This window comes from Podarcis muralis, chromosome 11 (assembly GCF_964188315.1).
Source record: "Podarcis muralis chromosome 11, rPodMur119.hap1.1, whole genome shotgun sequence".
Taxonomy (NCBI): Eukaryota; Metazoa; Chordata; class Lepidosauria; order Squamata; family Lacertidae; genus Podarcis; species Podarcis muralis.
Window position 1 is genome coordinate 48697335 of NC_135665.1, and position 19917 is coordinate 48717251.

Genomic DNA, 19917 nt, shown 5'->3' on the forward strand with positions numbered 1-19917 from the left:
AAATGGTTCCCCTGGTCATATCTGTGGTGTATCCAGGAATCGGACTGAGGCATTCTCAGCAAGCAAATCTTTATGGGCCCCAACCCTTTCCCTGACCACCCCTCATTTCAGCCTCAAGTCTATCTTTATCTATTCCTCCAGGGAAGGCTGCAGTAGTTCCCTGCAATGGGTCATGGCTTCCTGGCACACGTTTTTTGCAAGTGGGATTGACTTGGCAGCCCTGAGCTGAACTGCTTGGAAAAGGGAAGGAAGAGGGTGATTTTTCCAAGCATGTAATTTTAAAGATGGACGCACACCAGCTTTCTCTCCTGGGGGCCCCCTATAAGTCTTCTGACTCATTCTGGCACACTTGGAGGGCAGGTTCTGATTATGGGTCAGGCAGCAGGTTTGCTGAAGGGGGAGAAATCCCTGCAGGGAGAGACGTTTATGTGCACTCGGTCTGAGCTCTTCTCCCTTGTGAATTTGCCCTGTTCCCTCAGAAATGCTCTGCTTCCAACACAGTCTTAGATAAATATTATTGTATGCGACTCCCTAATTATCCGCCTGTGGAATGTACTGCTTTTAGTAATCCCAAACAGATAACACAGATACAACAAAAATGTAAACCTTCTTATCCAACTCAGCACAGTTCTCTAAAAGGCTTGGCAGAAATGAGAGATGTCAGGGAAAACTCATTAACCCAGGACTCCAATAAAATAAGCTTGAGAGGTAAGTTTTTCAAGCCTTGAATTTTCCAACTTGGATTTTAAACCTGAGCCAGAGAAGAATTCCTAGCTTATCCCAAGTTCAACCCCCAACCCCAAATTCTGCCCCCCCCCCATAACTCTGCTTACTGGCCAGCCTGAAGGTGGCAAAAAAACCCCCTCACAATATCCCAGTGGTGTGGAGAGGAAGCGTTTCCTCTGTATTTCCTCTCTGGGGCCAGGATGAAAGGTGTCCAGTAGCCTTGAGGAAACATAGTTTTCCCAAGATCTAGCAGAATGTCAGCAGCTCTTTGTGGGAAATGACATTTCTCTCTCTCTCTCTCTCTCTCTCTCTCTCTCTCTCTCTCTCTCTCTCTTTTTAGAAAATCTTTATTAATTTTCACATAGGCAAATATACATAACTTATAATACAAAAGACGATACAAATGAATAAAAACAATAAAGTAAGACATTTCTCAAGGCAACCACAGCCTTTTGTCATGCCACACTACCGCACAATTTACCAGAAACCATAGAGGTGTGTTAGAGAGATCTCCCTTTCCCCTGTGGTTGGAGTGTTGCTGCCACTGCATGGGGGCAGTAAGTGATGCTTAGAGGGAAGAGAGGAAGGGGTTAAGTAGCCCTAGCTTTTTTGAGTGTGTGACTTTGGCTTAGAAATAAGCTGAAATATTCTCTGGTATGTCTTGGCAGTAACTTTCTTTGGCTTATTTCTGAGCCAGGACCAAAGTGAGGCACTAGGATGGACTGGCCACCCATTACAATCCATCATCGATCTTTCCCTCTGTGTCTTGCACTGTGTGTATGTTGGTGGCCCAGGCTGCTCATTATCCCTTTCCTCTATAGTTTACACATCTGTCTCTTGCTAGCCTTCAACAGCTTTTGTGAGTCAGAGCTGAGTGGGAAACTGCTCTGTGTGTTCAGTCGGCATCTTGCTGTCATGGGCTGTTTTTGCGCAGGAACCGTTGTGATAAATGTGGTGCTGGTTGGTGTTGAGTTGACTGGTAGTATTGTGCTGATAGCAGTGCCATATGCTCATTACAGCTTACATATTTTATTTATCTCTTTTTCCAAGTCCTCAGTAAAGGTTGTAAGTGTGGGCTGAATTATGAAAAAGAGAGGCTGGGTTTTTTTGGGTGTGGGTGTGTGCAGGGATTCTTTAAAGAAAACCAAACTCCTCTGCCTTATAGCAGTGAAAATAGATAGCAGTTGTGTGGTTGTTATCCTGCCCTCCCCACAAAGCAGGACTCCTTGAGCATCTCTCTCCCATTTTCTTGCAATAACCCTCTGAGGTAGTCTCAGTTGGAGAACGATCACTCAGTGAGCTTCATAGCTATGCAGGATTTGAACCCTGGTCTTGCCAGCTCTTGTTCAACTTAACTACCACATCATGCCTCCTGAGTCCATGAGGAAAGTTGAGGAGCCATGTCACCTGAAATCTCAGAAACTGTACTCAGTTGGGTTTCCAACAGTTTAGGGAATCGGGCTTTTTGCAGCTCTCCCTCTCGACTAGACGCAAGAGCCCAGTAAATGTGTAATGTTTCTTGGTGGCTGAAGTAAGCTTAAGGAAATGGGAGCTCCCAGTGGCCTCATGGGTTCCCATGTGCTGTCATGCAACGGTTCCCCTACAAAGTGTTGTTGCAACGGTTGGGCACCACCATTTTCACTAACCATGGTTGGCACTAAACTGCATGTGAAACCAAGGTTTGCAAATGGTTGTTTAAATTCCAGCTGTGGTTATCGAACAGCAGTGGTGCACATCATCCTAATGGTGATGGTTTAGCTCCCATGTGACAAGAAGAGAGAGAGAATGGAAAGGAGGATATGAGCTGAGGAAAGGAGGTAAAGACCAGGCCTTGGCTGTAGCTATGTTGATAGTATTGATAGCCTTCAACCACTTGCCTAGACAAGTGCAACAGTGAGGATGCAGGTCTCAGCCTTGCTCACCATGTGGGAACAGTGTGGGTGATTATGGGGTGGTCCTGCCCATTTGGCCCCACTCACTTGCACCCTCCCCCCCCCAGCAACATGCAACGCCCCCCCCCCTAGTTCTAAACTTGGACCATAGAAATTTAGCCAATCTTGGCCTGAGCCGTATAAACCATCTGTGAGTTGGAGGCAAAATTAAACAGTCGTCTTTTCCACCCACTGCCCCAAGACCACAAAGTCCAGTAGCTCAAAGGCAGATGATCTTGCTTTGCAGGGAGAAGAGGTCTGAACCATTCCCTGGCATTGCCAGGTAGGACTGGGAGAGCACTCTGTCAGACCAATGATCTGACTCATTATAAGGCACTTTCTCATGTTTTTATGACTGCTAATCACATTGCCTCGCTTGTAATCAAGCCTGCATTTGTCACATCACTGTCAAGCTAAAAAGCAGGCTCCCTGTATCCAATGCTAAGATTTTGTGTAGGCAAGCACTTAAAAAAAGCAAGTAAATAGCAACACAAGTTCATTATTGGTTTGCTGAATTTCTCTTTCTAACTGCTCTTGTTCAGACACGCTGTGCTGAGGCCAAATATATATTCAAAAGCATATATTCAAAGCCTACCTGCTGCATTGAGTGACAGCACGCACCTGATGAGTTATTTCACTCTTGCCTCATCTTGTCTGTGCTTCAGCAAACAGAAAAATGTCCCGCTTGAAGTATCATGTATTGTAGCTATGTACTGTTAGTACTATCTGGCTTGGCAGGAGCCATTAGATATAAAAAAAATACAAACGACATGATGTAACTTTTGAAGTGCCCACGCCATCCAGGTTTCCAGCTTGCTCAAGCTCTGCCTTCCCAAATCAGTTCCACAGCCAAAAGGCTCAGGAAACAGATCTGGAAAACCCCATGTGACGGGCGCCTTTAAGTTTCGTCCTGGCTTCTGAAAATATTATTGGCATCTATCCATTCCTGATAACAGATCAGTTGTGCTATGTGTGTGAGTGTGTGTGTGGGGGTATATATCCATAGTTTTCCCCTCAAGAAGGTATCTGAGTCTGAAACTACTCATGCCCTCCTTTTACAGAAGGTTCCTTCCTCCTTGCTTGCACCTTCTTCCTCCTTCACAACTGCATCCCATTCTGGCTGTATTACAGTGATTTAGGAGAGGCTGTTTTTGCTACTTCCTCTGCTGAGGAGATAGCCACATAATCACCACCCTGTGGCAACTTAGCACTTTCCCTTCTAACTCCACATTCACACCTTACATTTAAAGCACTACGATACCACTTTAAACCACCATGGCTTGCCCCAAATAAGTTATTCATGGGGGACCTCTGGCAGATGTAGCTGATTAAGAGGATTAAGGGTTTCCTAACAACTCTCAACACCCTTAATAAGCTGCAACTCCCAGAATTCTTTGGGGGAACCCGTTACTATTTAAGCTGCATTCTTAGTGCTTTGAATGTATTGTGTGATCTGCCTTAAGGTAAGCTAAGAGCATGTGGAAAGTCTTTAACAATGTGGTGTGTTTGTTGACTCTGTTTTCAGGGCTGCAGCTGGCCAGTGCTTGCCGTAGCTCACAGGTGGAGTGCATGTTTTGCAAAATGTCCAAAGCCCAGGCCGCCGCATCTCTCATTAACAGTTTTGAATTTGGGGGCTGGGAAGGGCTTTTTGGTCCCAAGAACTGGAAGGTCAACCCTCGGCTGGAACAATACAGCTCTAGGCTATGTGGTCCAGTGGTTTGACTTGCTATAGCAACTTCATGTGTTGAAAAAAGTGCAGGTGGTTCCAGTTTCTCCATGCCCCAAGGGTGGGGGGAAATCTCTGCTTTATAGGTTGGGAGAGCTGCTTCCCATTGCGAGAACTAACATTATGTAGAGGAAGCATGATATGATGGTAAACCACAGTGCCCAGAATTCCTTGAGGAAAAGAATTTGCTTCAAAAGTGCTTTAAAGGTATTGGGTGTACACAGCTCTAGTTCTCCATAATTTAGGGAGAATTCCAGGTCATGTCAAACATGCATCTGGCCTTGGCCATCTTGTTTTGAACAACAGGGCACTGCTATGTGTTTGTTCATGCTGATGATACCCAATGGACTTTGAACAGGAGTGAAATTTATCTGAACTTTCTAAAGTTGATCAAAAAATGTGCCTGAGTGTTGCATTCTTGCAATATATAATTGCACAGCTGAATGCTGCTTTCTGCTGCCTTCTGCAGTCTTTGTAAAAAATATTGATAACCAATTTTTTCCCTCTGCAAGACAAAACATTCCCCGGCCTTTTTCTAGCCTTTAGAAAGACTCTTATTGGCTTATGAGGAGCAAGAGGAGGTCCAGAGTTTTTTTGCTTTTGGAAAATTTGCAGGGGACATTGGGTTAAAATGAGTGTGGTCAAATTGGAGGGGCTGCCAAATAATTGAATTTTATGAAGCTGTGGTTCTTTTTAAAAATAGCATAATGTTAATTCCTCTGCTCAGATGACTCTCTTTGAAGCCAAAGACTGATTCAACTAATTGCAAAGAAATGCTTTGGCCCAGAAGACCCAACCACAGTGCACTTGCTTTGCTGGCAATGGTGTTAAAAAGTAAACATATACCCTGCGCATAAAATTTTATAATGCACTGTAGTGCAGTCTTAGAAAGGATGGTCAAAACAGATGTGATGTGGAAAGTACTGGATTGGATCGCCTGATGCATTTAGTTTTCTTTTTTAAAACCAAGAGCATGGGAGAATTTAGACTGAGGCAGTGGGGTGGCTGGAACAGATGTTTACCCTTCTTCCCTCAGAATTATGTTGTGTCTGTTTTCCTTCCTGCCCCTTGGTGTTAATAGGGGGATCATGAAGAATTTGTCTGGTGAAATTGCCTGTTCCCACATGGGTCCAGGGAGCTGCCACAGTCCTATGCTAGGTTTGTTCCTGCCCCCTTCCAACTGTTGTGTCTCTGGGGAAAGGTGTAGCTCAGTGGTACAGCTTGCATGCAGAATGTCCCAGATTTAATCCTTGGAATCTCCAGAAAACACTGGGAGCGGCTTCCAGCCTGGAACTCTGGAAAGATGGTACCAGCCTGTGTTGACAATTACTGAGCTCGCTGGACCTGGCTCTGAATAAGACATGTCCCTATGTTTGGTGTTTGTGAAAAGGGGCACAGCCTGGCGAGGTGTTTGAATATGTCAAAAGGCTGACTTGCCCTAGCTCTCTTTCAATGCTGGTTTAGAAGGGTTGTTCAGTTCAAACGAAAATACAGTCATACCTTGGAAGCCGGACAGAGTCCGTTCTGGAAGTCCGTTCGACTTCCAAAACGGTCGGAAACCGAAGTGCAGCTTCTGATTGGCTGCAGGAGCTTCCTAAAGCCAATCGGAAGCCCCATTGGACATTTGGCTTCCAAAAGAACATTTGAAAACTGGAACAGTCTCTTCCGGGTTTCGATCGTTAGGGAGCCGATTTGTTCAGGAGCCAAGGCGTTCGAGATCCAAGGTATGACTTAAAATAGAATAAACACAGTGGAGAAACTAGGATGCAGCCAGCTGCCCCTCCACTGCAACCAATGCTTGTAATGAATGCTTTTACTTCTGTTGTTTTTCCTTACGGTGCTGCTAATTAGACTAGCCTAGCCCTAGGATACAGATAGACCAGTTGTCTGAATCAGTAGAAGACATCTTCCTACAGTGGAGGAAAGTCCCTGGTCTCTTCCGTGAGATGCCTGGCTTAGACAGTTTGAACTTGTTTTAAAATCCCGACTTGTTCTGATCTTGCCAATGCCAGTTTCTAGTTTGGATGGTTATGTGACAATTTTCCTGGGTTAATTGTTGTACGGGGTGGGGAGGGGTGATGTGGGGAGAAAAAGAGGCAGGGAGAGCACACAATACTTGTGAGCATCTTGCCTCATCTGAATCAGGCCAGAGGCTCCATGGGAAGAAGTCTTGGAAAAGATCCCACTTGAGAATCTGGAAAGAGGAAACTAGCCAGAGTAGTCAGGGCCAGGCTTACAGACCTATGCCTTGGTCTGTAATGATGCAGCTTCCTCTGTGTGTGGGTGTGTGTTGGAGGATTTTAAGCAGATGGCCATCTGGCATGGATGCTTTAGCTGAGATTCCTGCATTGCAGCAGGTTGGCCTTGATGACCCTCAGGGTCCCTTCCCATTCTACAATTTTGTGATGCTGTGATTCTGTATGGGCCAATGGGCCCATTTGTTCCAGCATCCGCTTCTCACAGTGGCCAACCTGTAGGAAACCTGCAAGCAGGACCTCCCAGCACAGGAGCACTCTACCTCCCTGTAGTTCCCAGCTTCCCCATTCTAATAAATGGACTCCTTCAGGGTCATGCCTTTTCAATACAGTGGTGCCTCGCAAGACGAAATTAATCCGTTCCGCGAGTCTCTTCGTCTTGCGGTTTTTTCGTCTTGCGAAGCACGGCTATTAGCGGCTTAGCGGCTATTAACGGCTTAGCGGCTATTAACGGCATAGCGGCTTTAAGAAAAAGGAAACAAACTCGCAAGACGTTTCGTCTTGTGAAACAAGCCCATAGGGAAATTCGTCTTGCGGAACAACTCAAAAAACGGAAAACCCTTTTGTCTAGCGAGTTTTTCGTCTTGCGGGGCACCACTGTACGATCACTAACTGTTTGAACCAATTTAGCAGCATTTCTTTTATTTATATTCTTTTATTTCCCCTTTCTTCCTTCCCTCTCCCCTTTTATGAAGATTACCCGCTCTGAGACCCCACAGCTAATTCTCCCCTGGCCTCCTCGCTGGCCCAAGTAGGACCAATTCAGCCAGCTAGCCTTGGGGATTATCTAATGCTTATTTCCCCTAAATTGATTGCTGAATTTTGAATTTTATTGTTATTCATGTTTTTATACTGTATTTTATGTTGCTTTTACCTCGGGAAGGGAGGGGTATATATAAAAATTTATTTATTTATTTATTTATTTATTTATTTATTTATTTATTTATTTTTGTTGTTGTTGTTGTTGTTGTTGTTTGTTGTTTCTGTCTTGTAACCAGATCTATGCCCGCTTTGGCTTTCAGTTTATAATGGGAAACTTCTTCCGGTAATGCCAGGTGATTTCTGTTCAGTTCAGCTTTTTTTTTTTTGGCATCAAACCATCAAGCATCACAGAAGATTAAAATGAAAACACTTTAAAAAAAAGCTACCTCCATAACCCTGGCACAGCATCGTCCTGCACTAAATTGGTACTAATTTGCCTTGCTGCTTCTGCAGAAACAATTCCTGAGCGGACAATAAGGAACAGATTTTGTCTAAAGTTGTTTCTCCCTATGAGGCGGCTTCCAGTCAGAAATAAGTTCCAATACCTACTTTTAAACATTTTTCTCCCCACAGGCTGCTGTCCAGAATTGTACAGGCATTGTGCAATCCATTGACATTTGTGTATATTTCAGGTATACTATCTAGTGACGTTGCCTGAATATCTACAATTCATTCTCTCTCTTATCTCTTTTTAGAGCCTGTCTGTGTGAAAGAGGATGATCTTTGCTGCTTGAAGTGACCGATTCTCCATCTCCATAGTGAACTGTAGAAGAATGTGGATTAACCAAATTCCCTGCTGTCTATTGGCAGTAGTGCACTTGTGTCTCCTGACCCAATTGGCCCAGTGTCAGGAAACAGGTTGGTATAATTTGATATCTCTCCCTCTCTCATTACATTTTGTACAGGCATTGCAGTTCTGAAGGAATCTCGGCTTTCCTTGTTTGTTTTCAAAAGTCAAGGTTCTAGGCCATAAGGTTCTAAAGATTATCTTTAAAAAGAAAAGAAAAAAAGACTGTAAAGATGATATTGAAAGAGGGTGGATACTGCTACGAGCCAGGAATTTAATGGGAGCTGTAGGGAAGGTGGTTGAGAGGCTTTTAAGTGGGCAGAGATTCAGTATAGTCTTGATAGCTTTTTGATCTGTATCACCAGTTGAATAAATAAATGCATAAGAAAATCAATGTAAAGCCACTTAATTTTCAAGTTCCATGTAATCTTTTTTGCATATAGATGTTTCGGATATACTTTGCCCAGATATTTTTTTTTAAGTGCAGATTTGCAATAACCTTGTAATGAAATGTAGATGAAGTACAGAAAGCTAAAAAGGTACATGGCTCCCCTGACCTTTTGGTTTTTCTCCACTACCTTATCTTCTCTCCCCCCCCTCACCCCATCAAATTGGGCAGCCAAGTCAGCAGCTCCTGAGATGAAATCTGCCGTCCCCTAAATTTGCTTAAGACTATGCGGGTGGCACTGTGGTCTAAACCACAGAGCCTTAGGGCTTGCTGATCAGAAGGTTGGTGTTTCAAATCCCCGCGACGGGGTGAGCTCCCGTTGCTCGGTCCCTGCTCCTGCCAACCTAGCAGTTTGAAAGAACGCCAAAGTGCAAGTAGATAAATAGGTACCAATCTGGCGGGAAGGTAAACGGTGTTTCCGTGCGCAGCTCTGGTTCGCCAGAAGCGGCTTAGTCCTGCTGGCCACATGACCCGGAAGCTGTACACCGGCTCCCTCGGCCAATAAAGCGAGATGAGCACCGCAACCCCAGAGTCGTCCGCAACTGGACCTAATGGTCAGGGGTCCCTTTACCTTTAAATCTGCTTAAGAAAAGCCTGCTGGATTGGGCTAATGGCCCATCTAAGACAGCAAGCTGGCAGACCAGATACTTGTGGGAAACCAGCAAGCATGATTCAAGCACAAGATCACCCTCCTCTCCTGTGGCTTCTCATGTGGCTTGTGTAGTTTACCTTACGGAAAGCCCAGTTCCGTCTTGAATGATTTTTGGGCACGCGTGCATGTTCTGTGTGTCTGGTTTAGTGGATGGCAGCTGCCAAGGTTGCTGTGCCCCTCGTGGCACCAACAGCATCTGAATGCCAGGTTCAACCGAGTTCACTACCTTACTTGGATTGCACAGCGCACATCAAAAGTCATTGTGGGGAAGCCATGTAATTGGTAGTGACTCATTGTGGTGCCTTGGATTATTTTTAAGACCTAATGATGTGGTCAGTTGTACATTAGAGGTAATGCTTTGCTTCCTCTTGCCAGCTTGCTTTTGAGCTCTGAAGACTTTTTCAGAGACCAAGAAAAGCCTACATTTTGGGGGAATGTGCATGTTTTCCTCTTATGTAAAATGTTTGCATATGTGAGATGTTTAGTTGGCTGATACTGTCCAGCCCTAACCTCCCCTATTTCTCCAGCATCCGAAGTCTGGGAGATGTGCTCCTTCCAGGGGCGTCTTACCCATAGAGGCTAGTGGCGCAGGGTGCCAGGGCACCAGGTTCTGGAGGGCACCAGGGAAGAGGCAGGGGCTGGACGCAGTGCCTCCTGGCATCAGCTCATTGCCCTTGCCCGCCTCTGCCATGCCGTGCTAAAGCAGCGCCATGGCACGCCTGGAGCCTCCATCTGCCGTGGGCATCATGGCACAAAGCGGCCAGCTGAGCTGGGAGGCTTCGCATCCAGCCTCCACCTCTTCCCCATCAGAAGAGCCACCCTCCAGCTGCTGCCCGCCTCTTCCAGCCCCACCGGCAGTGCCGTCCTCCCTAAAAAACTCTGGGAAACGTGGCAGAGCTTTGCACCACACTGCCAGATATGCTTAAGACAGCCCTGGCTCCTTCTGAGCTTGGAGATACTGCTTAGCTCAGAGGTTTTCAACCTTGTTGAGTCCACGGCTCCCTTGACCAACTACATTCTTTGTGCGGCACCCCTGTGGGGTTCTGGTGCTCTGTTATATCACCCCTCTCACCCTTTTTCGAATACCCTTCGTTTTGGAGTGTTTCCTCAGCCTGCTCTCCTCTCCACTCTGCTTGGGTCTCTGAGTCTCTGAGCTGCTCCACCTGCCCCAAAGAAAGGTGTCACCTCACACTGCCCCACAGGAGACCGACAAATCCCCCGGGACTTGTCTGTCCATTCCCAACAGCAAGGGCTGTAGGTTGGCTGGCTGGGCTCCCTCGCCCGCTTGCTTGCTTACTCTGAGGCTCCCTCTGCTCCTGGCAACCAGCAGCCAGAGGCACCATTCGCCTGTGGAGTCTGTAGCCAGGGCTGCTGCAACAAACAGCTGTGCAAGCCTTTGGGAGGCAGAGACACGAGAGGGCATCAGAGGTGGGAGGGAAGGAAAGAGGGACAGAGGCCAGTGTTGCCTGTGGCACCCCTGAAAATCAATCAAGGCACCCCAGGATGCCATGGCACACTGGTTGAAAACCACTGGCCTGGCTAGTTTATAGATTTAGGCAATATAATTAAGTACAATAGAAGATGAAGAAAACCTGGGTAATGAATTAAAAATATAATCAACATTAGAAAACAAGAAAAAGGAAACCAACTACAGTGGTACCTCGGGTTACAGACGCTTCAGGTTACAGACTCCTCTAATCCAGAAATAGTACCTCGGGTTAAGAACTTTGCTTCAGGATGAGAACAGAAATCGTGTGGCAGTTGCACGGCAGCAGCGGGAGGCCCCTTTAGCTAAAGTGGTACCTCAGGTTAAGAACAGACTTCTGGAACGAATTAAGTTCTTAACCCGAGGTACCACTGTACCACAGTGGTTTTTTTTATCTTATTTCTATTTTGTAGTACTAAAAAAACTAAAAGCTGCAAGGTGGGAGCCTTTGAGTTACGTGGGGAGCGAGGTGAACTTTCAGTACATCCTCAGTTGTTTTACTCCCAGCCTGCCCCCCCCCTCAAACCATGAAACTTTATTCAGTGCAGCTGAAGATTGACCACTTGGATTATAGTCAAGCTTCTAGCTGTGTTTAAAAGGAATGAGGCATTTTACAAGGCGCAAGAAGCCAAAACACATTCCTGTCCAGCCGTTTCCCTGGGTTGAGATGCTTGGTGAATGCATTCTGTAGCAACATATTGAAAAGATCAGGCAGCTGTCCTCATGGGTATAAAGGACACTCTTTTTTTAGCTCTTAAACAAAACTGAACAAAATGGTTTTCCTGGCTTCATGTCAGAAGTCTCCATGTGGCCTAGTTTACAGAAGGCAATTCTCTATGTGAAGGCATCCTATATTTGAAGGGTTAACTGGTCCAGTTCTGGCTTAAATATAAATAACGATATTTATGGAGGAAGAGCCAAGGGTCCATTGATTGACTGTGGATATGCTCCTGTTTACTTTGCATCCAGTGTGCTTTGATTTCTGGTTTGGGAAACAGTGGGCACACAATGTCAGCCACAATCCATATGGAATACTGTGTTTTGATGAGTTTCCCCCCTAAATCAGATGCAATCCCAATGGAGAAAAAGAACGGCCCAGCTATGTTTTATTTATTTATTAATTATAATGTTATTTTTGTTCATGGTACAGCAGATAAATGCTGAGAAAACAATTATTACAACAGTAAACAACAAATAGCTTGTCCTGATGAAATCAGACTTTTATCATGCCATACCCAGCTATGTTTTAAGATGGTGGAGTGTACGCAATCAAAGTCAGAATTTAGACAGCAGATTGACAGCAGGTCACAAGGCTTCCTCGCTATAGTGGCATGCATTTTATTTCTGTTTTATTTTGCAAATTTAAAACCACTTCAAAGCCCGAGGCCATCAAAGCCCGAGGACATCTTGCTGGTGTGCAGCAAGAATCTTAAAATGATATCTATCTCTATATACAGACACAAACAAATTCTAGAAACAAAACCATTTCTACAAACTCTGAAAACAATTAAAACCATACTGAACTAATTTGGGTTGGGGCTATATGTAGAATGGGAGCTGAGAGCTGCTCAATTAACCACTGTACTTTTTCTTAAACAAGGTACAAATAGTCAATTGGTTCCTTTAATTGAAGAAAGTTTCAGTTCTAGATAAACTTAAAGGAACTTTGGCGCACACAGATGAGATTACACATAAAGCAGATAGTAAAATACTTCCTGTATTTTATTCTACTTTTTGGTTGTGGTTTGTGGCTTGGCGCTTTGCGGCTTCTGCTACAATATAGCAACGTGTGTCCCCCCCTCCCCTATTAGCTACCAGTGTTGGTTGGTATTTAGAGTCCAAGCAGCAACTTCCAACCCTTTGCAGCCCCAGGGACCCATTTGGAAGTCTTACGGAACTGTTGGTGGTAGAATGGAGATCCATTCAGGGACTGAGTGAAAGAAAGCAAAGGATGGAAGAGAGAGATTGAGGTGGGACTCCACAAGAAATGTTCATGTGAGGGGAAAAGTAAAGCTTCTTTAAAGGGGCCCAAAGCTTTTCTAAGGAGAAAAGTGCCACCTTAAATGCTCAAGAAGCTCGCTGTCCTGGCAGTGGATGGACATTAAAGGTTTAAAATGGTGCCAGTCAGCAACAGTTTGTCTAAATTGAAATTGTGGAGTTGGAAGGGACCCCGGGGATCATCTAGTCCAGCGGTTTTCAACCTGTGGGTCCCCAGATGATGTTGGACTACAACTCCCATCATCCCTGAGCTCTGGCCTTGCTAGCTAGGGGTAATGGGAGTTAACATCTGGGGACCCACAGGTTGAGAACCGCTGATCTAGTCCAACCCACTGCAATGCAGGAATATGTAGCTGTCCCTTACGGGGATTGAACCTGCAACCATGGCATTATCAGCCCCATGTTCTGACCAGCTGAACTATGGCTTTTAAAAACGCATCTTTCCAGGAGAGTAAGGGGGAAAGAAATCCACCTGTCTCTCAAACTCTTCTGATGACTGTGAATATGCTCACTGAAACTGCTTGCTTAGTAATTACGAGTAACGAGTGCTATTTAGGGTTCTCATACCATGCCTTAACACCTCTAGAAGAAGTCCAGTGTTCTTTTGTTTACTTCAAATTTACACATAAGGGAGGATGATCAGAGATTTACACTGGAAGGAGACAATCGCCTGGGCCTACCAGGTGTTACAAATCAGCTGGCTAGGAATGTGATGGAGCCTCTTCTCCAGGCCAAAACAGAGGTATCTTCTCAGGGGTGCTTTGTTACATTGGGGAACCCCCTTCCCCTCTTTTTTGCCACCTATTTCCCCAGCCCCTCAACCTCCCATCCACTGGAATTTAGCAGCAGGAATGGTTTGGGCTGTGTTGTTTTCCAAGCTTCCCAGTGGTGCATGTTGCTGTCAGTTACCGAAAAGGGGAGGGGAAATGGAGCTTGGCATGGTGTTGATGTAGCATCCGGAGGGTTGGATTGGCTCAGGCTCTGCACCTGCACTGCACCAAGTTCCCCATTGGCTTTCCCCTCTCCTTCTCAGTAAATGGCAGCGACACAGGGTGTTAGGAAGCCAGGTCTGGAACACAGCCAGTCACAGTTGTTGCTGGAAATTTGGATGGGACCCATATATTGCCCAATCCTGCATGGAGTAATTCTGTACTTGTGTGGCCATTTCCCCCCAAGTCAAATTCCTTTAAAGCACCATGACTTTAGACACTAAAATAATTAGAACCGTGTTTACTTGTTCAATAATTGTTTTTTATTACGGCTTTCCCCAAAGAATCCTGGAAGCTAAAAGAATATGGCAAGTGGGCTGAGTATTATCGCTTAGGGATCACTAGCGCCCCCTCACAGTTGCAACTCGCAGGGTTCCCCCAGGACAGGGAACGACTATCCAAGCAGCTTGTCCATGGTGTAAATGTGCTTCAAATGTGTTTGGAATATTTGAGCATCCTGGCTAGACTGCTAAACAGCTGCAAGTGTTTTTTTAAAGTTTCAGGCTGTCCTTCATTTCCTCCTGTTGGAAAATGTGTTTGAAAACAGGAATGTCTGATTGAGTTTGATTTTATTTCAGATTTCAGAGCATGAATTTCTGCTGTTGTTCCATTAATGTTCAGTTATCTATAGGGGAAAATAATAATGATACTGTTCAGTAACATTCATGTTCAACCTCATTTGTGTTGTAATTCCAGATCCGTCACACACGCCTCAGAATTTGACATGTATAACACATGACTTCAAAACCGTTATCTGCACATGGACAACTGCCTCCACAGCTAGTCATGGAGTGGAGTATTCTTTCTGTCACAGTGGCAGGTAACACTGATTTCCTTCCTTTCTTGCGCATGAGGCCATATAAGCTATGTTCCTGGGTGAAATTTGTAGTCATTGTTTAGTAAGCTGGAGGATGGAAGAGCCATAGCTCAGTGGAGGAACATCTGCCTTGTGAGCAGAAGGTTTCAGGTTCAATCCCCAGAATCTCCAGGTAGGCCTGGAAGAGACTCTTGCCTGATATTTTGGAGGGTTGCTGCCAGTCAGTGTAGACAGCTAGATGGACCCAATGGTCTGACTCAATATAAGGCAGCTTCCAGTGTTCCTATGCTGGAGTAGAGAAGAGCTTGAACTATAGATCCACAACTTGAATCTCATCTCTGTCATGAACCCTGGAGATGGCTTAGGCCTCAACCCCCCAATCTGCAACATATGGAAAAGCAGTGCTACCTTGACTTACTGCAGACAATGTTAGTTGTGGAACAGGTGGGCATGGCTTGTGAGGAATAGCCTGCCGGGTCAAGTCTGACCTATAGGCTAGGGTTTCCCCATACCTGTTTTAACCATTCCTTCTCTTGGGAAACATACTCAAAACTGGCCAAGCGCCAACCAGGAAGAACAAACATCCAGGGCTTTCCCCCCCAGTTCTGGCATCTCTCAGGTGAGCACCATTGCCATTCTAAGAACGAGGGAGGTGTTCATGTTGAGTTCTGGCACCTCTTTTTCTAGAAAAACAACACTGCAAACTTCCAAAGATAAAGATCATTGGAACAGACCCATTTGGCCTTTCCAAGAACTTTCATCCCCATCCACTGGCTAAATTCACCCAAGCGACAGCAGCAAGGCAATGTGAGGATACCTCTGCATTATCAACAAAATGGCCAAGTCGAGACAAGTCAAGTGCGAGGTCAAGTGTGTTTAGCAAACAAGCCACAGCACGGTTGCCAAGCAGCCTGACTTTGCCAGATAAGGGCTTGGTTCTGATTAAATCTCACGCTACTCGTTCCACTGTATGACACTGAGCAGGTGAAAATGGCGGTGAAGAGCAATCACAGCAGCGGAAGAGAAACCTTGGTGTGAAGTATAGGCAATACTGTCTTAGTACTCCTGGCATCATATGGACACCCAAGTTATTTCCATTCCTACATTTTAATATGACTTTATGGTCAGCATCTTTTCTAAGCCGTTCTCAGAACCTTTTGGGACCACAGCCATAAATAACTAAAAGAGAGCCAAGGATATGAATGACTAGATGCAGCCCGTGTGAGGGGTGGACCTGGGTCTGGGACTTTCTTATATTCACATGCATGGGCTCTTATCTAGATATGAGAAGAAAAGTTTGATCTAGGTCAGAGTCTGCTGCAAACCCCATCTCATTTGTCCTATCAAACAGGGTGCATTTGATTTAAATCACAATTTAAATCACTAGTCAGTAAAAGTAGATTCAAATCATTTTTTTCACAGAAAGACTCATTCTTGCAGGTATAATCTTAATATTTACAACCAGTTAAGGTTTCATTTTTGGAATAATAAATTTTCAGAGTAGCTTTTACAGTTATATCAAAAACTACTGATTTGGTTATACTATTAGAAATACATAGACAGATAATTATGAAATTATTGTGAGGTTTAATAAGTTAATTGTTTATATTTGGACAACTTTTCTGCTGTACTTTCTGCTGGAAGGAGAAAAATAATCATTTCCTTAATAACAATTTAAACCATTTATTTAACTAAAACAATAACATTATAGCATATGTATCCATGTTTGCTAATTGATGTGGTTAAACAGTTTTTTTAACTAAAAGAAAACTTAGACTGAGTTTTAGCACACATGAAAAACTTAAAACAAATCCTTATTTCCTTTGGACTATAATGTAACTTAAATAGAAAACTATCTTTAGGAAGATTTTTCCTCAAAAGCATTTTATTTTAAAAATCCGATTTAAACCAAAAAAACCGATTTTTTTCTTTTTTAAAATCAATGATTTTTATCCACGATATCAAACCAGTCCATGGCAAGGGTGTGCAATTCAGCCCAAAGGATCTATAAACCCTTTCTGAGGACTTTTCGAGTGCAACATTTACAAGCTGAGCAAGGGGAAATATTTACTGAGGGATTGCTCGCTCACTCTTTTTCTTCCTGGAACACTGTAAAACTGCAGCTCAAAAGTACAGCACCTGGAGGTTTCGGTTTAAATACTTTTAAAAATAGTGTAGGGAAAGGGAAAAAATGTGTAGCAAGCTCCCTGTGTAATTGTACATATATGAAGGGCAATTGTATGTCTTTTAAAAAAGGCTCAGCAGTACAAAAAAAAAGGATATGTTTCAGCACTACAACATTTTCTACCTACAATAGGCCCTTTGTATGTAAAATTACATAAGAAACTGTGAAATGGCTTCCTGCGCTTTCCCCCAAATATTTTTTAAATGGTTTTTTACATTGTGTGTCAGGGCTGCAGTGTTCAAGCAAGTGAAAGAGAACAAGGTGCTGTACATATACCTCAATTTGTTTTGTTTTTTGGTGTGTCGCCCACCCTGCAGATTTTTTAAGGACTTCTCTGGAGTTATCCTCAAAAAATCGGCACAAGAAGGTGTAAGGCCCGCTTCAAGACATCCACAAGTGGAAGCAAGGCAGTACAGACTGAGATAGATTTGCCCATCCCTTGCTGTGCACCCTGAACTATGGCTCCCATCCCCAGATATTAGTATGGGGATAGCAATGACGGGTGGGGGGAGAATAACTTGGGATCAGGGGTCCTCATACTCACACGTGCACACACCCAGCATTTTGCACGAGTTTTCCCTGGATCTCTTTTGGGATTCGGTTAATCACCGTGATGAAATAAACATAGGTTTTATTCCTGTGGCAAAATTTTCCAGCTTCTTCCCTCGTTAGCTGCTCTGATTTGAAAACAAAACAAATGCAGGAGACAGCTGGAACATTTTGCCACGTAAATGCAATTTCTGCTTTGTTCATACATTTACAACAACACACACAAACATTTTAAACTTTCGCTAAGTGCATAATTTGGGTAGTGAAGGTGTTTGCTCATACACAGTAAATTTCAATTCTGAATTATAAATCATTGCAATATGTTTGATGTTTTATTTTGTTTAATCTTGTTGGGAGCTGCCCAGATGGGTGGGGTATAAATAACAAATAAATAATTTTATTTTTATTTTTTATTTTATTATTATTATTTTGGCAGGCCTTGATATGGAGATACCATGACAGGGGAGATGGCGCTCTGCAGACTACTGTTGTTGATTTTGCTGTTCTTCCATGAACTGTTTTTAAAATGCTTGATTGCAGCCCGTCCCTACCTGAGTTGTGACATGACTTATTTCATCTTCATTCCCCCCACCCCTCCAGGACTTCCTGCTTAACAACAAAGGAGAAAACGGCGCAGATTGATAAACTGATCTCATTTGCCTCTAATCAAATAAAGATATCCACCGTGAGTCAGTCTGGAAAAGTGATAGCCGAAAACACATTTGAGCTGACTGATAAGGATATTGGTAAGCTTATGCTGTCTTTATACAAAGTCTGGCCTTTCTTCTACACTGTTAACAAGCTGGCTCAGGCTGATGACATCTCAGTTCATCATTAAGCCAAGATACATCCAAGCCTTTGGGTAGCTCACAGAGCCTTTTCATTCCTCCTCCTTGCTCTGAGCTCCTATAATAAGTTAGAGCACTGAAGTCTCCTTTAAACCATGTTTCCTTTAAACAGAAAATCTACAATACACCTTGTGGGAACCAATGTGGTAGAGGCTATATTTCACCTAAAGACCTAGTGTTTGGACAGGGGACCTATGGCCATCCACAGGTTGTTAGACTCCCAATTTCTATCAGGCCTAGTTAACATGATGAATAATGTTATGGCTTTGAGAGCCATATTTTGGCTCACTGTGACGTGTGGACCAGGCATGAGCCTATATAAAAATGTAACAGCCACGTTTGAGATAGTTGCATGGGTTAGGGTCCCATGAACTGTAGATGTTATACAGAGTTCCTTGTGCAACTCCCTCCCTGTGGGCTTTTTCATGTGGGTACAGAACTCTAAGCCAGGCCAGTTTGGACCTCTCTATCCATATGGAAGGTGACTGTTCCTGGTCTTCTAGCTCATACACATGTGAAGTGAAGCAGGGTGGCTAACACAGGGCCTCATTTGTGGTGGCACCTCAGCTTTGGAACAGCCTCCCCAGATAGGCTCTCCTGTGTGTCTTCTCTGTGATATTTTTGGGACCAGCTGACAACCTTTTTATTCATCCAGACTGTACAATTATTTTATGCTGTGTCTGACACAGATGGTAGAAAACCTTCTTCTGATTAGTTTTTAATGATGTTGATGTAATATTTTGCTTGTAAGCTACAAAGTTTGTTAAGTTACAACCCGGGGAATGTTTATTGATGGGCAGGTTTACACATCTGATAAATAAATACAAAATTAGTGTGCAGTCATGCCTTTTCTCAGTCTCTGCCTGTCATTCAGGACCTAGGGTGTTGCATAAAAAAGTTATTTGTTGGGGTTTTAAAATTTGATGGTCTTGGATTTCAATGTGTAGCACAAAGTATGTGAGTGTATTTGTATGTAATCATCATATCCCCAGAAGTATAGTCTGCTTTGGGGCTTTGCTCTGCATAAAACCATATTGCAATTTCTGTTTAAGAATTGAAAGGGAGAGTTCTCCATGTTGAGAATACAGAGGTTGTGGGATTAACTAGAAGTGATTTTCTGTCTTGGAATTCAGCCAGGCAGTAATCTTCCACAAAAGCACCTCATCTTTCATAATAATTTGGCCTCTAATTATATGTTTGGAAGTAGCCCAATATTGTGTGAGCATAAAGCGCTCTCTCTTCCCCACCGCTCTCTCTAGCTTTTGAAACAGTAATGTTTGACAATGCCGTAATGTTCAACACTACAGGTTTTTCGGGATCTTGCTATATAAGAGCATGGCTTGGACGCTGCTGCCTGCCATGAGGTACTTATAGCAGATCTAAGCAGAAAGAGGCTATTGTGCTCTTTGAGTGCAGTCTGGCCAGAGCTGAGCGCTTGAAAATTCCATAGTCGCCAACCATGTGCTTAACTCTCTTCTGTTGGAATCAGTGGAACTTAGCTGTGCTTTAAACTTCTCCTGGGCTGTGCCCCCTATTTAATAGGAAACTTACTGTAGGGCAGGGGTGTGCCAACTTCAGACTAGTGAGATCTACTTTATTTCTATACCAGAAGATCCACCTGGTGCATGGTTCCCCCCCCCCCCTTTTAAAGTATATCCTCAGTTGCTCTCATCAGCTGATACATGCCTTTTGAGAGTTGCATCAAGCTGGCTCATGTAAAGGGTCAGGCACACTGTGAAAAAATACATATTGGGGAAA

At 44.0% G+C, this 19917-nt stretch overlaps 1 protein-coding gene across 3 annotated transcripts in view; it reads left to right on the top strand.

Moving 5' to 3' along the window:
- Positions 1 to 19917, top strand: part of LIFR (LIF receptor subunit alpha) — an 81701-nt gene that overhangs the window by 25839 nt on the left and 35945 nt on the right. For all 3 annotated transcript variants that reach the window (XM_028749532.2, XM_077936416.1, XM_028749533.2), the window contains exons 2-4: positions 8096 to 8258; positions 14457 to 14580; positions 17912 to 18057. In XM_028749532.2, the coding sequence (XP_028605365.2) occupies positions 8174 to 8258; positions 14457 to 14580; positions 17912 to 18057 (355 nt within the window). In that variant the 5' untranslated portion in view covers positions 8096 to 8173. The remainder of the gene's footprint in view (positions 1 to 8095; positions 8259 to 14456; positions 14581 to 17911; positions 18058 to 19917) is intronic.